This window comes from Ovis aries, chromosome 11 (genome assembly GCF_016772045.2).
Source record: "Ovis aries strain OAR_USU_Benz2616 breed Rambouillet chromosome 11, ARS-UI_Ramb_v3.0, whole genome shotgun sequence".
Classification (NCBI taxonomy): Eukaryota; Metazoa; Chordata; class Mammalia; order Artiodactyla; family Bovidae; genus Ovis; species Ovis aries.
Window position 1 is genome coordinate 41,566,671 of NC_056064.1, and position 15,983 is coordinate 41,582,653.

The 15,983-nt window shown below is 59.2% G+C and overlaps 2 protein-coding genes across 2 annotated transcripts; both read right to left on the reverse strand.

Annotated features, from left to right (window-relative positions):
• LOC101108147 (keratin, type I cytoskeletal 16) lies at positions 1-8,577 on the reverse strand. Its single transcript, XM_060394896.1, is given in 13 exon segments — positions 1-275; positions 358-404; positions 500-720; positions 1,020-1,145; positions 1,235-1,396; positions 1,499-1,655; positions 1,762-1,801; positions 1,804-1,843; positions 2,298-2,716; positions 2,719-2,988; positions 4,076-4,171; positions 4,892-5,371; positions 8,551-8,577. Coding segments are annotated over 10 exon segments (1,512 nt in total). The 5' UTR covers positions 2,915-2,988; positions 4,076-4,171; positions 4,892-5,371; positions 8,551-8,577; the 3' UTR covers positions 1-171.
• Positions 8,578-9,458: 881 nt separating this feature from the next.
• Positions 9,459-15,014, reverse strand: KRT17 (keratin 17). Its single transcript, NM_001308600.2, is given in 8 exon segments — positions 9,459-9,683; positions 10,475-10,500; positions 10,593-10,813; positions 10,908-11,033; positions 11,653-11,814; positions 12,610-12,766; positions 13,358-13,440; positions 14,499-15,014. Coding segments are annotated over 8 exon segments (1,326 nt in total). The 5' UTR covers positions 14,955-15,014; the 3' UTR covers positions 9,459-9,588.
• Between the last annotated feature and the right edge of the window lie 969 nt (positions 15,015-15,983).

Sequence of the window (15,983 nt, forward strand, 5' to 3'; positions counted from 1 at the left end):
TTGTTGCATCAACTAGAAATTCAGCTTTATTAGCCCACCACCAGCAGAGAGGAAGGGAAGACAGCTGGGAGCCGCATAGCGGGGGAGCAGGGGCCAGACTCGGGCCTTTGGGCAGTGAAGCTGGTGGATGGGCAGGTGGGAGGGCAGGCAGGAGGCTCCTGGAGAAGCTGCTCAGGGCTTGGAGCTCTGGCCAGGGCAGAAGCCGGACGAGCCCTCCTCCTTGAGGATGGACTGGGTCAGCCAACCAGAGGAGGATGGGAAGGAGGAGGTGAAGACTGTGGGAGAGAGAAGAGGAAGTGAGAAGGGCGCTGGGAGGGCCAGGGGCTCAAGGGTGGCTGGGACCCTCAGGAGCCTTACCTTCTCAGGAAGCATAGTTTTGGCCGGATGGTTTCTGGGAGGAGAGGCTGTGCGGGAGAAAAGGCAGAGCAGTCAGGTGTGCTGGGAGCAGCAGGGGTGGGGCTGAAGGGTCTGGGGGCAGGACAGGGTTGCAGGCACTCACTGGGTGTCCTCGCCCTCCAGCAGGCGGCGGTAGGTGTCGATCTCCTGCTCCAGCCACGCCTTCACGTCCAGCAGGATCTTGTACTCCTGGTTCTGCGGCTCCATCTTGCAGCACAGCTGGGCCAGCTGCTCCTCCAGGCTGCAGATCCGCTCCTGGATCTGGGCCAGCTGCAGGCAGTAGCGGCTTTGGGTCTCCTCCAGGCTTTTCTCCAGGGATGCTTTCTGTGAACGGGAGGGAGAGAGTCAACAGAGGTGATCATTGCTGACCCCCTAGGTCTCTGGGCACGTGTCCTGAGAGGTGCATGGATTTTTACTTCAGCTGGGCTGCTGATGAGCCAGACAACGTGGAGAAAATTTATTCTGGGCTTTAATTTCTCTGTCTATATAATGGGTGCAGTGATCCCTCCAACCCACTCCTGGGAAAAGAGGAGGAACTGTGCGGTGGTAAGGTTCCACTACAGGGGGTGGCACCATTGCTGGCGATTTGGAGGCTGGGGCTGTGCCCTCCTGGTCCTTCTCACCATGCAGAGCTGGGTATGCAGCTCAACTTCCAGGCCCTGGAGCACCGGCCGGAGCTCATTCAGCTCATTGAGGCTCTTCTGCATCAGCTCACTGTTAAAGGCCGCTTCTTTGTTCAGCTCCTCAGACTGAGACAGGAAAGAACAGAAGGTGTAGAGTGCTCCGGAGGACCCCTGGCTGGGAAGTCCAGCAGGAGGGCCGAGGACCCATGTCCCACCTTGCTCAGGAACCAGGCCTCGGCGTCCCTGCAGTTTCTGTCTGCTATCTGCTCATACTGGTCACGCATCTCATTCAGGATGCGGCTCAGGTCCACACTGGGGGCGGCGTCCATCTCCACACTGACGTCCCCACCAATCTGATTCCGCAAGGCAAGCATCTCCTAGGAAGGGATGCGAGGAGGTGCTCAGCTTACCCCTTCCCTGGCCCCAGGTGCATTTGCAACCCCACTGGACCTGCCTCCCTCCACCAGCAGCAACCTTACCTCCTCGTGGTTCTTCTTCAGGTAGGCCAGCTCCTCCTTCAGGCCTTCGATCTGCATCTCCAGGTCAGTCCTGGCCAGAGTCAGCTCGTCCAGCACCCTGCGCAGGCCACTGATGTCGGCCTCCACTCTCTGGCGCAGGGTCAGCTCATGCTCATACCTGGCAAGACAAAGGTCAAGGCCTCAAGGTCCATCATGAGGCTTCTGAGGCTCAAGACCTGCTGATCCTCCTGTCTGGACAACCCCACTGCTCGCCCTCTGCTCACTTGGTCCTGAAGTCATCCGCTGCCAGCCTGGCGTTGTCATCTGCAGATGGGGATGTGCATTCGCTATGGTGGCCTCGATAGTCTGCAGAGGGGGTGAAGGACAGGGCTAGTTAGCCAAAGCCCCACTGTTCAGAAGTGAACAGCAGCCTCCCCAATCTTGAGAGTTGTCTAGCTGGTAGGTCAGGCTTTACACCCCCAGTCAGCCTCAGGTGCCTTCCCCACTGAGCACAGTGTGCGGGGGTGATACAACCACATATCCCCCACCGCATCCTGGGCCCAAGCCTGAGAGAAGCTGAATCCAAAGAAATGCTTGCATGGAGTAAGAGACTCGGGGTACCAGCCCAGCTCAGACACCCTGATGCTGAAAAAGGACCCTCTGCCACCAATTCTAAGTGGCCTGTAGTCACTCCTCAAAAGCAGGCTTCAGTCTCCCTCTTTGTAAAATGGAGACACTAGCAAGCGTTCTTCTAAGGGCCACTGCAGCCATGATCTCTATCAACACTCCACCACCAGAGCCACCCACCTGGCCAACCCACCTTGTTCCTCAGATCCTCAATGGTCTTGAAATAGGGGCTAGAGTCGCGGGCGGGCCTGGGCCCCTGACTCTGGTACCAGTCATGGGTCTTCGCCTCCAGCTCCCTGTTGGCCTCCTCCAGGGTGTGCACTTTGTCCAGGTAGGAGGCCAGACGGCCATTCAGGTTCTGCATGGTGACCTTCTCATTGCCAGGGAGGAGGCTACCATCGCCACCACTGTAGCCTACACCAAGGCCACCCCCATATCCTCCAACCAAGCTGCCACACAGAGCCCCTCCAAGGCTGCTGCTGCTGCTGAAGCCACTGCCATAGCCGCCCCCCAGCCCGCAGACACCCCCGGAGGAGTAGCGAGGGGAGCAGGATACGGACAGGCCCCCATAGGCGCTGGAGGCCCGGCAGGAGCTTCCAGACAGGACCTGGAGCCACCACCGATGTGGCTGGAGGCCTTCACGGAGCTGGAGGAGGTGAACTGGCGGCTGCAGGTGGTCATGGCGAGAAGCAAGGAGAGCGAGGAGCTCAGGGAGGCCGAGAGGATGCTGAGGCCTCGAACAACAGGAACATTTACATGCACGTGAGGAAGGCGGGGCTCCCCTCCAGATCTCATCGCTCCGGGTCCCATCCAACGCCCCTCTCCGGATTATTCAGCCCAGGGTCGATGCACTTCACTCTGTTCTGCGCTGAGTTCCCACCCAGCTTTTTTTTGGGGGGGGGCGTGGGGGGTGGAGCCAAGAGAAGACACACCAACTCGAGTCGGTGGTGACTCAGGCTAGGCGACAAGAATCTGGTTCCCGTTCCTAGAGCCTGAGGGGCCAGCAGTGCCCTGGCACAGGCGACTCTGTGGTGACTGCATCCCCAGGTAGTGAGTCAGGCCATGGAAGGACTCCCTGCCCCATGGTGACAGCCTTGGATGAACGGCCTCAGTGACACTGTCCAGGGGCTGTCTCAGAAGACAGCTGTGGCATCCTGGCTGTGGACAGGAGAGCTGGGTTCATGGCCCTGCTCTGCTGTGCTCGCTGTGTGACCAAATTCCTTCTATGAGCTGTTGTTTGCCCTCAGTAAAGTGACAAGGCTGGACTGGGCAATCTCAAAGTTCTTTCTAATTCTAAAAATTCTATGCCTCTTTCCCTTACTGGATTCAATTTCAGTTACAGGGGCTGCTTATGAGTCCCCAGGACCTCCTGGAAGTGGTGTGTACCATGAAACCAGTACATGGCAGCTTGAATCCCTGCCCTGACAAGCTACATGGCATAGGCAATCCTTTGGTCTATGAGCCTCGGGGCCTCAGTTTTCTCATCTGTGAAAGGGGAGGACATACCACTAGCCACAAAGGAACATGCATGAAAGACCCAGCTGGCCCCTCCTCAGTGGCCACCCCTGCTCCCCTCCCGTCTCCCCTTCCTTCCTTTCCAGCCCAGCTACCCCTCACCTGCCCTTTCTCACCTACCTCCATCCTCTGGTACCTCCCTCCCTCCCCCTGGCCCTCCCCTCTGCCCCCTTGCACTCCCGCCCTTTGAGCAGCACCCCTCCACCAATGCCTTGCTTCACTTAATCATGGGTACCCACCAAGAACTCCATTGGGAAGGAGTCCCCACTCTGCTGCTGGTACCGCCTATGACCCCGACCCCCACCACAGGCTTCTAAGCCCCGACATTACATCCGCAGCTCAGATTTGAACAATTTTCTCTGGACCGCCCACAGATTCTAGGTTTAACTTGGCAACTCCATTCGCTCAGTCAAAGGAGACAGGGAAGGTGGATCTCTGGTCACCTGCCACACTGACCAGGGCTCGGGCATCGTATGGAGATATCATATGTAACGTATGCCACACGGTCCTGTGAGGAGCCCTGTTCCTGCCACCAGTTCACAGATGATGGACCTGGAAGGGGAAGTGGACTTTTCAAGACCTAGGGCTCAAAACCCTGTCTGTCTGCTCGCCCAGCCCAAACCCTTTCCACCATCCTAAACCACTCTCTCTATGCCCCTCCAATAAACACCATTGTCTTGAGTCAACTCTGTGAAGTGAGGAGGAGAGAGGGAGAGCCAGAGAAATGGTGATTTGCCCAAAGTCACTGAGCTGCACAGCCAGGATGAGACCCTGGTGCTTGGAATGTCTCCACATTCCCACAAATGCCCTGCAAGTGGGGACCAGGTGTGTCCATTACCATCTGCCTCCCCAAGGTGCCTGGAATGAGCTCTGCCCAGTGGGCATGACCTTGGCCTGGGGGCTAAAGACAAGACTGGGGGGTCTGGACTCCAACACAGAGGCCCCCCTGAGGTGCCCTGGGGGGTGGCCACTGTCCTTGCTCTGAAGTGCCTCTGTGGAGGTGAGAAGAGGCAGAGAGGGCTTGTCTCAGCCTGAGCCCTGAGCGATACCACCTTGAACCTTGAGGCAGGAAAGTCTGTCTCAGCGTAAACAGGGCTTTGCTTCTGCCGCATCACTCCCCTCACCTGTAGGCACAAGGCCCAGAGAGATGAGCAGAGCTGGTACCCAACACGTGCCTTCAGGGCCAGGCCTGGGAGAGGGAACTTACTGTTCCATTCCCCCAACCCCCAAAATGGGCAAAAGGGACTTTGGAATCTTGGACAGATATCTTACCATTGCCGGCATCAGCATGGGCCTGGAGTTCAGGTCCAATCAGACTCATCACCTTCAGAACTGGAAACAGCATTCGAGGTCACCAAAGACCACCAAGCGCCAACCAGAAAGAGCAGAGAAGCAGAGACTGGACCGAGGTTCGGCACCCTGACCCAGGCCCACACTGACTCTCCCAGGGGTCTCTTCTTCTCTGCAACCCCCCACCTGCCCCACATGCCCTCCACCTCCCTTCTCACCAGATTACCGGCCCTCCCCTCCACCCCCATCCTGGATGAGTCAGGGGGATGGGATTACACACCAGGTCCTGCCCTGGAGATCGGGAACCTGCGTGGGCTGAGAAGCTTCAGGAAGCTGCCAACCAACCCATCAGACCACTTTAGTCAACACCTCAGACCGAGTACCCACCATGCATTTGGGGTGCGGAGGGGAGGAGAGTGACGTCGTCATGGTCTCTGAACTGGTCAAACTTATCATTTGACCCTGGAAAGAAAAATTAAGGTAGGGAATACAACCCGGTACAGCAGGAAACGTGGGACGCTGGGCCTGTAGCATGCAGCTGGCATTTCCTCGGTGCCAGTGAGGCATACCTGCCCCAAGGTTGGCAAGAGCCGGAATCGCCAGGCCTGGTCGGCGCAGAGCACAGACTGCCATCCCCTCCTCCACCCGGGTCTCTTTCCTCTCTCCTCGGTCCAGCCCCATCCCAGGTAGCAACACACACCTGACTTGACCAGGGAATATCACTGGCCAATGCCATGCTTCACAGGTGGCGTTAGTGGTAAAGAACCCGCCTGCCAATGCAGGAGACGTTAGAGACACAGGTTCAGTCCCTGGGTCGGGAAGATTCCCCAGGAGGAGGGCATGACAACCCACTCCAATATCCGTGCCTGGATAATCCCATGGACAGAGGAACCAGGCAGAGTCCAATGTGTCACAAAGAGTCAGAAACGGATTGAAGTAACTTAGCACACAATGCCACGACTCAGCTTACAGTGATTCCCAAACCTGACTGGTCACGAGAGTCTCCATACAGATTCCTGGGCCCTGCTATGACCCACTTCATCAGCACTGGGCTGGATAAACCTGATGATGAGGACGTTTTTTACAAGGTCCCAGGGGATTCCAGCCAGGCTGGGGAGCAAGAGGCAGCTGGGGGAGGGGGGAAATGAGATTCTGGGTGGGGGAGGGGGGGAATGAGATGGGGAGGGGCGGGGGGAGGAAGAGAGGTCCCAGCCCCTGCTGGCAGCCAGAGCCACAGGCTTCAGGTCAGAATGAAGAAAGAGAGGAGCCCAAACAAGCCAGGACAGAGCAGGCTGGAGCTGGGCAAGGAGGGGCCAGATACTGGGCAAGTCACTCCTCCCCTCTGAGCCTCAGTTTCCTTCTCTGGGAAATGGGAATAGCAGCACTACTTCACAGGCACATAGCGGTGAAATCAATAAAGAAGCTTGCACAGAGTGGTGGCTATCACTGCATTTACCCACAGGTATTTATAAAACACATACTATGTGCCACACACTGTGTGGACACTCAGATGCCAAGAACGAGACAGAGAGGCCCTCAAAGCAGGACGTCTGGAGAAGCTAGAGGTGATGCTAACACTGAGTGTTTGGGCCATGATGGGGTGCAGGGGGCCTGCAGGGAGGGGGCAGCTCTCTGGGAGGGAACAAATAGCCTGGATGCAGGCTCCGGCCCCATGACTGGTCCCAGGATCTGGGTAAGTCTGTGAGCAACTGATTTGCCTTTTGTGGTCTTCCCGCCATGTTTCATGGCCCCCTTCCCCGGGGATTGTTCTCACAGCCCCTCAGGATGCCTGCAAAACCAAGAGGCCCTCAGGGGAGCCTGTGGCTGGATCAGGCTGGGTGACCGCCTGCGCTCTGCCAAGAGGCAGAACTGTCCTGGCTCTGTCCCTCTGTTCCCCCCAGCCCCCGACAGCCTGGGCGGTGCAGAAGACAGCAGTTCCCAAGGGCTGAGGGAAGTGTCAGGCCGGCCGCTGTGCCCGGCTCACCACCCATAGACTGGGCTCCCTCCTGGTCGCTCAGGGTCCTCCCAGGCCAGGGCCTGGGTCTCTTCCTTCCCCTGCGCCCAGTGCAGACCCGGGCACAGAGCGACACAGTGCGCTGCGGACCGTGTGACTGCCGTGTCATTTCTCAGCAGAAGTGCTGCCAGGGCACCCTTCCAGGTGTGGGTGTGTGAAGGCAGAGTCACAGGGACTGGCTACCACCGGCCCTGCCCCATCCTGGGAATCCCGTGCATGTGGACAGCCTAGAGAAGTAGGTGAGGCGGCACCAAGGGTAGGTACAGCCCGGCTCACTGAAACATTCCGTGCAGTAGTGGGCAGGAGTGTGGCTGTGGACAGACTGTGAGTCCCCCGATCCCGCTGCCTGCACACGCCCCAGCAGCCTAGGTCAGCGTGGCGTGCCTGGACAAAGCCAAACAGTGTCCCCAGGACCATGGTCCCTCACCCCCAGTCACTCCTCCCTGCTGCCCCCTCCTGCCCAGGCCTGGGCTGAGCATTCCTGGAAAGGGCCAGCATTTCCTCTCTGGGCCCAGCACTCTGTCCCGAGGACACCCAACCCCAGCACTGCAGCCACTGCCTTCCTGGGGCAGCCGGGAACATCTGGCCGCTCCCCCACTGTGGCCTCCCGACCACCCACCCACCCACTCACTGTGTGGGCAGGGGCTTCTTCCCCCGCAGAAGGGTGAAGTCGGGGTCTGCCTCTGGCCAGCCCCACACTCTGACCCGCCCCACACTCTGACCCCTCCTCACTCAGCCCATCAGTAAGAGTGGACCTCCAGAGTCTGCGGAGAGACAGGGGCCCCGCCCAAGAGCCTGGGGTTGGGCAGGGGGTGGGGCTCTAGCCGCCCTTCCCAGCACAGCCCCGCCCCTCCTGCGCCCCGCTCCACCCCTGACACACCAGGCTCCGGACAGGGGCTGAGTCACTGCTCCTCAGAACCTCAGTGTCTCCATCCACTCAATGGGGCGCCTCTTCGCGCTTCCTGAGACTGTTGTTCAGGTAAATGAGATCACCTCGCGATGAGCCATCCGGCCCAGGGCTGGTTCTTCTGGTTGCAGCCGGATGTATGGTTGGGGGCCAGGTGGGTTCAGCGCCTCCTCCCTCCCGCCCTCATCCCTACCGGGACTGCTGCCCAGGCAACGGACAGACGCCAGCCCACACTCCAAGCCTGCTGGAGTCCTGCAGTTGCCTCTGCAGACGCATGCCCTGGACACCAGCCCGTGGAAGGGAACTCACTGTCCTCCGTGTCCGTGGGGTCAGGACAGGAAGGGCCGCGGGCCAGGGACTCATCTAGCCCCTTCTTCACTGCTACTTCCGAGATCCAGAGAGTGCCTGGGATCTGCTCCAAGTCCTCACACCCCGCTGCCCACTTCATAGATCGCTCCCGTGCCACTGCCCCGCCTACTCCTCCCGCCCCCTCTCCCTCTGGTACCAAACCCCCACCACTGGGGGCTCTGGCTGCTCCTGCCCGCTCCCTGCCTCAGTCTCCAGGCATCCGGGAGAGCAGGTGTTTGGTGGAGGGGTCTGTGTGACTCTGCAGCAGCAGAGAGTCCAGGCCTGTCTGTGAACTAGGATGGGGGCATCCCTCCTCTCATTAATCCTTCCACCCACCCCGACTTCTTAAGAATACCAGGAAATCAGACTCACCCGGCCCAGTGGTTTTCAGATTTACTCAAAGGAAGACTTCCGGGGCTCCTCCCCTGCTGGCTGAGCGAGAAGGGCTGGGCTGGAGGGTGTTAGAGCAGATGGGCAGGACGGCCCCTCCCCCTTCCCCAGGAGGCAGCTTCCCCTGACCTCCAAGCTGCTGGAACCAGGAGGGGACAAAGGGCAGGGAGGGCGGTGCTGCTCCTAGGGTACCACCTCCCCTGAACGCCCCTTCCTCAGCTGACTGTTTGAGGAGACATTCCTGGAAGAGGCCCCGCCCTCTCTCCCACACCTGCCTTTTCTGGAAGCGCAGGTCTCAGATTCCTGGAGTTGAGGCAACGGAAGCATTTGGTTCCACCCACCCACCTTCAGTCCTGGTGCCTCTCTCAGGAGGATCCTGATTCCTGTCCTGGCCTGCCTCTCTTCCCCAACCTCCCCCGCCACCTAGTCCCCTCTAAGAGGAGGACACAGCCCACTGGCTGGACGTGTCACCCCTTGGGCCTCTGGCTCCTGAGATCTTCTTGTCCATTTAGGGAGGAGAAAATGAGTCTCCATGAGGGGAAGGCACTGCTTAAGGTCATGGACCCAATTATGGGGCAAGAAGAGGACACCTAAGACATCCTCCTGACACGCTGACCTCACTCTGGGTCTGGTGCTGCCTGGACCACCCTCCCTGGGGTCACTGCCTGGACCACCCTCCCTGGGGTCATCAGCACTTGGGAGGCACAAAGCAACCCCCCCCCCAAGCTCTGCCCAGATCTAGTCTTCACCCCTGTTCTAAGACGACCCTTGTCCTCCAAGTCGACAACAGTAGGTATCCACGGACAGCTCCCCCCGCCCCCATTTCCCCCATACCCTTCACCCCTTCCTCACCAGGGTCCTCACTGGCCACAAATAGGAAGCATCCTGTGTTTCAGTCGACAAGCTTTATTGGTCAGGGAGTGAGAACAGGAAAGGGACTGAAGCTGGGGGGCTGAGGCTGGGGAGGCTGGAGGCTGCACAGCCAGTGGGGAGCCCCAGGGGGCTGGTGGGGGAGAGTCCTCAGTGGGTGGTCTGGTGGACCTGCTCGCGGCTGGAGATGACCCTGCCATCCTGCACCTCCTCCACAATGGTGCGCACCTGGCGGGTGGTCACGGCTGCAGGAGACAGACAGCCGGGGTGAGTGGGGGCCCAGCCCCAGCCCCAGCCCCAGCCCCCTGAGCAGAGCCAGCTCTTCCCACCACGGCTACCTGTGTCCACGCCTCTGATGGCCCCTCAACATCACACCCAGACACGTGCCCCCTCTGACCCTACCCCTCCCTCCTTCCCACCCTGTTCCTTGCTGGTGCCCCTGGGTGAGTCCCTCCTCCCAAATGGTTTGATTCTGACCCTCTGCAAGAGGAAGACTGCGCAGATCAGATGCTAGTCTGAAATGGAGTCTGATTCCATTTCTCTGCAGTCTCCAGGACGTGGATTTGCCCCCTTCAGACAAGGATCTCCAAGACAAGACCCTGGTCCCCATCACCTCCCTTAGACTAGAGACCCCAGGGCTGGGACCTTATCTTCCTCATCAGACTGGGATCTGGAGGACAAGGATCAAGTCCCTTTCTGCCACCAGACAAAAGACTCCAGACATGAGACTGCTTTTACTCATCCGTAAGGTCCCAGGAGCAAAGAGAGTGAGACCATGTGCCTATCAATGAGAGTCTCAGGGCTGGGACCACATCTCTTTTCTCAGCCTAGGATCTCCAAGGTAAGGGCCTTTTCCTGCCCCGCCCCCATGGAACCAGACAGTGTCTCCCTCATCTAATTAGGACCCAGGTCTCTTCCCCCACCCCTGCTGAGGATCAGCCATCATTTCCTGGAGCTCCTAGGGACACTCCCCCAGTAAGGTGCAGGTGGGTTGCCTGCCCCATGAAGCCCTGCCCTCGGTTACCAAAATGCTTACGTTCTTTGGTCTTGTACTGGGTCAGGCTGCAAAAAAAAAAAAAAAACAAAGATTAGATGTGGGTCTGAGACTCAGCTCTGCCCCAGGCCCCCACCCCTGGCCCGGCTCCCCCACTCACTGGGCGTCCTCGCCCTCCAGCAGGCGGCGGTAGGTGGCGATCTCCTGCTCCAGCCGCGTCTTCACGTCCAGCAGGATCTTGTACTCCTGGTTCTGCTGCTCCATCTCACAGCGTAGCTGGGCCAGCTGCTCCTCCACGCTGCTGATCAGCCCCTGGATCTGCGACAGCTGCACGCAGTAGCGGTTCTCTGTCTCGGCCAGGCTACCCTCCAGGGACGCTTTCTGCGGGGAGCAGGAGAGACCAGATCAGCGAGGGTGTGCAGGGCCCCCTCCAGAGCCCTGGGCACCTCCCCACCAGGCCCGGCAGCGCCCCTACCATGCTGAGCTGTGACTGCAGCTCGATCTCCAGGGCCTGCAAGGTGCGCCGGAGCTCCGAGATCTCGCTCTTGCCGCTCTGAACCAGCTCGCTGTTGGTGGCCACCTCGCGGTTCAGTTCCTCCGTCTGCAGACAGGACACAGGACAGGGCAGCATGAGCCTGGCTTCCCTTTTCCAAGGCGACCCCCATGGTCTCCATATGCTCAGCCCAGGGCCCACTCTGGACCCAGACAGACACCTGGAGCACCCACTCCCCGCAACTCCCCTCACCATGGCTGCCTTCCTGACCTGCCTAGGCCTCTCAGGCCTCCTTCCAAACCTGACTGCGGGAGCAACGCCTTCTCATTAGCCTCCCACCTCCCCAAACCCAGAAGACTTTGAGAGGCTGTTAAATTTTACCTCTAATGCCTTCAAGAAGAAGGTACAAGAGTAGGAAATTTGAGGACCAGCCAGGACAGTAGCCAGACCCGTGGTACTGGTTCCTAACTTCTTGAGGGACAGATGGAAGCTCCTGGGGTCTTGATTCTCTGGCTTTATTCCTGAGGAGGACTCCCCCTGACCCCCTCAGATCCCAGTTTCAGGCAAGCTGAAGGCCTGTGAGTGCAACAGGCAACCCTGACACCTGGGGTCCGTGCAGCTCACCGGGGTTAAGGCACCCAAGGTGCCAGGGTCTGGGCTTGCTGTGGGGACTCAGGCCCTGCGCCCCATGCCCCGGGAGAGACCTCTGGTCTGCAGCAGCCCTCACCTTGCTGAAGAACCAGTCCTCGGCATCCTTGCGGTTCTTCTCTGCCATCTTCTCATACTGGTCACGCATCTCGTTCAGGATGCGGCTCAGGTCCACGCCGGGGGCAGCGTCCATCTCCACGTTGATCTCGCCACCCACCTGTCCTCGAAGGGCTTTCATCTCCTGTGGAGGAGGGGATGGTGGGTGTGGGTATCCCCCGCTCTGACCTCTCACTCCCAACCTTCCCAGGCAAGCTCTCCAGACCCCTCCCACAACGTCCCCTTTGTTCGGCTCACCTTCTACCCTCTGACCCTCCAAATGACTTTTGTTCACCTGGTCTGTGTGGGCTTTGCCTCCAATATCAGACTAGGGGTTCCCCAGGATAAATCTTGTGCTCCCTCACTAGACTGAACACTCTCTGAAAATAAAATCTTAATTCTTAGGCCTGAGCCCCCAAAACCTCCCATCTAACTTCCAAACTTCTACCTAGGGTCCATATTGGAGGGTTTGAGCTGGGAATCCTCCTCAATTATCTCCTGTCTGGTGAGGGAGGCCAGGATGGGCATAAGAGGCTTCTGTGGGCCCCTGGGAGACTCCCCAGATGCAGGGAAGTAAGGTGGTACATGGAGAAGGCTGCCCTGCATGGGGAACTGGGCTCTGCAGACAGGGCAACACTCTAAGCTAACCAGCCTGGACACCTGGGCAGCACCCTGCCTTCAAATGCTGAGCAGGGTGGAGTGAAAGCCAACCCCAGTCCTGGGGCCCAGAGACCACGAAGGGCAAGGCCCCACCCCTGCCCATCTTCCTGACTCCTCTCCTCTCTGCCTCCTGCCTCCCCTAACTAAGCCCAGGGACCTTCAGAATCTGCTGCACAGTAGGAGTGCTCGTCCCAGTCACAGCAATGGCACAGCCTTGGCACAGCAATGGAGCCTTGCCACCCCCTCACATCTCTTTGACCTACTGCCCCAGCTGCCTCACCTCCTCGTGGTTCTTGCGGAGGTAGGCCAGCTCCTCCTTGAGGTTCTCGATCTGCATCTCCAGGTCAGCTCTGGCCAGGGTCAGCTCGTCCAGCACCCTGCGCAGGCCGTTGGTGTCGGCCTCCACACTCACACGCAAGGCCTGCTCTGTCTCAAACCTGCAAAGGGAACCAGAGAGTTCTGTCAAGATGCTTGGACTGGCCGGTGCAGGTTCTGACCAGCACCCTTCCCTTGAATGATGAGGGGGTGTTTGTTCAGTTGCTAAGTCATGTCCAACTCTTTGCCACCCCTTGGACTGCAGCATGCCAGGCTTCCATGTCCTTCACCATCTCCCAGAGTTTCCTCAAACTCATGTCCGTTGAGTCAGTGACACCTTCCAACCATCTCATCCTCAGTCGCCCCCTTCTTCTCCAGCCCTCAAATCTTTCCCAGCATCAGAGTCTCTTCCAATGACAGGGTGGAGTGGAAGCCATTCCCAGCCCTGGGACCCTGGGAACGCAGGGCAAGGCCCCACCCCACCTGGCTTCCTGACTCCTCTCCTCTCTGCCTCCTGCCTCCCCTCTCTCTCTTCCATCACCTGACTAAGCCCAGTGATCTTCAGAATTTGCTGCTTTTGCAGCATCCTGGGCTAAGAGGTGAACTCCTTAACCCTCAGATTCTGGACCTTGCCATCAGCAACCGAGGAGGCCTAGGCTCCTCAGTAGGGAGGGCTGCCCCCAGCTTCTCCCCAGACCCTGGCCAGGGCTCACTTGGTGCGGAAGTCATCAGCAGCCAGGCGGGCATTGTCGATCTGAAGCAGGATGTTGGCATTGTCCACGGTGGCCGTGAGGATCTGGGAAGATGGGAGAGTGATCAGGTCCCTGGGTTGGAATAACTCAACCCAGACCAGGATTCTGAGATGAGACTGTCCATCTGGGGGCCAGGATGTGGCTACCTTCTCCAGGAAGGCTCCCTTCCCACCCTGTCTCCCTGCTTTACTGCTCTACAGTTGGTGACAGAGGCAGGGCCAGCAGGAGTCTGATGGCTGATACTCCCCTCCTCCCCCCACAGAACCCCCTTGCCAGACTCTGCCTTAAACCAAAGCAGACAGCCAGCTGGGAGTGCCAGGCTCGGAATGCAGGAGAGCCAGAAAAGAATAGGAGGATGCCCCAGGCAGCTCTTCCCTAATCCTGGAAAGAGGATGGATGTGAGAAACTCCCTCATATTACAATTCGGGATACAGTGCCCCTAAGAGGCTTCCCGCAAGAGGAAAACTAAAGGAGCCCTCACCAAAATGTACTTCCTAATCAGAAGTCATGACCCCGGCTAAGCCCTGACCCCAGGCTCCAGGAGGCAGCCCTGCTCCAAGTTTACTGAGCCCGTCTTGAGGGTGCAGCAGGAGAGATGGAGAAGCCAGAAAAATCCCCAAATAAGGCATAGAAGTGGCCTCCTGAGGTCCCACCCACTCTCTCCTGCCTCCTCCTCCCAGCAGGTGCCAGCAGGAGATCACCAGACCCCTGACACCACCTTAGCCCTAAATCCCCCTCTTGTTCCAAGGAAAGCCATGTCTGAGTATCCGGCAGCCCCAGGAGCCCAGCCCTCCTCCTGCCTCCATCCTTCTTATCCTACAACCACACAAGGTGGTAAAAAGCTCCATGATGGGAAACAGGCTCCAGGGAGCCCCACAAGACCTACTTGTCCCTAGCCCAGGCTACTGTCCTGAAAAAGAACTCGTAAGCCACATAGTGGCCCCAAGGTGGGCTCCCAGAGGCCAAGCTGGAGCCAAGCTGTCCTTGGCTCCCCGAGACCCTGTGGCAGCCCCCAGGCTGGGCTCCAGGCCTTGATCAAGGGCAGATGGTAGGGGAGGAGAAGCTGTGCCCCACCCAGGACCCCTCCCATCACAGCTCCTACCTTGTTCCGCAGGTCCTCGATGGTCTTGAAGTAGGAGCTGTAGTCAGGAGCCGGCCCCGGGGCTTGCTTCTGGTACCAATCACGAATCTTCAGCTCCAGCTCCGTGTTGGCCTCCTCCAGGGCACGCACCTTGTCCAGGTAGGAGGCCAGGCGGTCATTGAGGTTCTGCATGGTGGCTTTCTCGCCTCCCACCAGCAGCCCGTCGACACCTCCAAAGCCACCTCCAAAGCCACCGCCGACAAAGCCACCACTGCCATAGCCGCCACCAGAGCCAAAGCTGTAGCAGCTAGAGTAGCTGCTGCCTCCAAGGACACTGCCCAGGCCACCGGCAGACCCCAGCCTGCAGGAGCCACCACCCAGGCTGCCAGACACGCGGCAGGAGCGGGATGAGCTGCCCCCCAGGCCGGAGGAGCCCTTGATGGAGCCGGAGGAGAAGTGGCGGATGGTGGTGGTCATGGTGGTGGCAGCAGGTGGCGGGCAGACACGGAGCGAGAAGGCTGGAGAGGAGAGAAGCCCAAGATGCTGTTACTGCCAGGGCTCACCAGCCTCCTTTATAGGCCCTGACAAGTGGGCGTAGCGATTACAACAGGCTCACTCCTCTGTTTCCATTCCCCTGGGCTTTCATCACTGCTGGCTGCCCGCCAGCTCCCAGGTGGCTGTGGGCCCCCTCCCCTCCCACCGTCAGGTCTTTGCATAATTTCTCTGAACCCTCACGCTGGGCGTCTGCGTGTGTGTCTCTGGTCTCAGGCCCGTCACCTGTGATTCAGGCGGGCCCTCCAGCTACGCTTTCCCATGACCTAATACGGAGAAGAGGAATAAGAAGGACGTCACCGTCACGGGCCCTCCCAGGCAGCTGCCACCCCAGCCACACCTGCTTGGACCCTGTGTCTGGTGGGCAGTGGGCTTGGAACCCAGGCTGCTCCCAGCCATTCACCATGCCACAGCTGGTGCTCCCCCTGGGCGGCAGGGTGGGCAGCAAGCGCCGAGACCCCATCTTGCCTTGGACCCAAACCCACCGGGCTCAGCAGGCAGCAGCTGGGTCAAGGTTGATTACCACCCCATTTACAGAAAAGGAAACTGGGGCTTATACGGGAAGGGTGTCCCTCTGCCCGACCTGACTCAGAACCCGGCTGGCAGGCTTTCATCCTTCATCCTTCACTGCACTCAGCCACAGCACCCTTCCGCCTCCCTGGGGGCCCCTGACACACTGGCCCCCCCTTCTGCAGAGCCCTGATGCCAGGGGAGCATGTAGGGGCTATGATTCCATCTGGCTAGTTTTCTGCTCCTGTCTCTCACCCTAGAACCCCCATCTGGTTAGTTTTCTGCACCTATCTCTCACCCTGGAACCCCCTGGGACCCTAGCATCCTTTCTTGACCTTTCCCCATTTTCTCTTTCTCAGGTGGGGAGTTCTGGGCTGGAGCAGGCAAAGAGGAGCTTAGCTGCAGGCTGGGGAAGTGGCAGGTTGGGAGGGGGCATCAAGATAA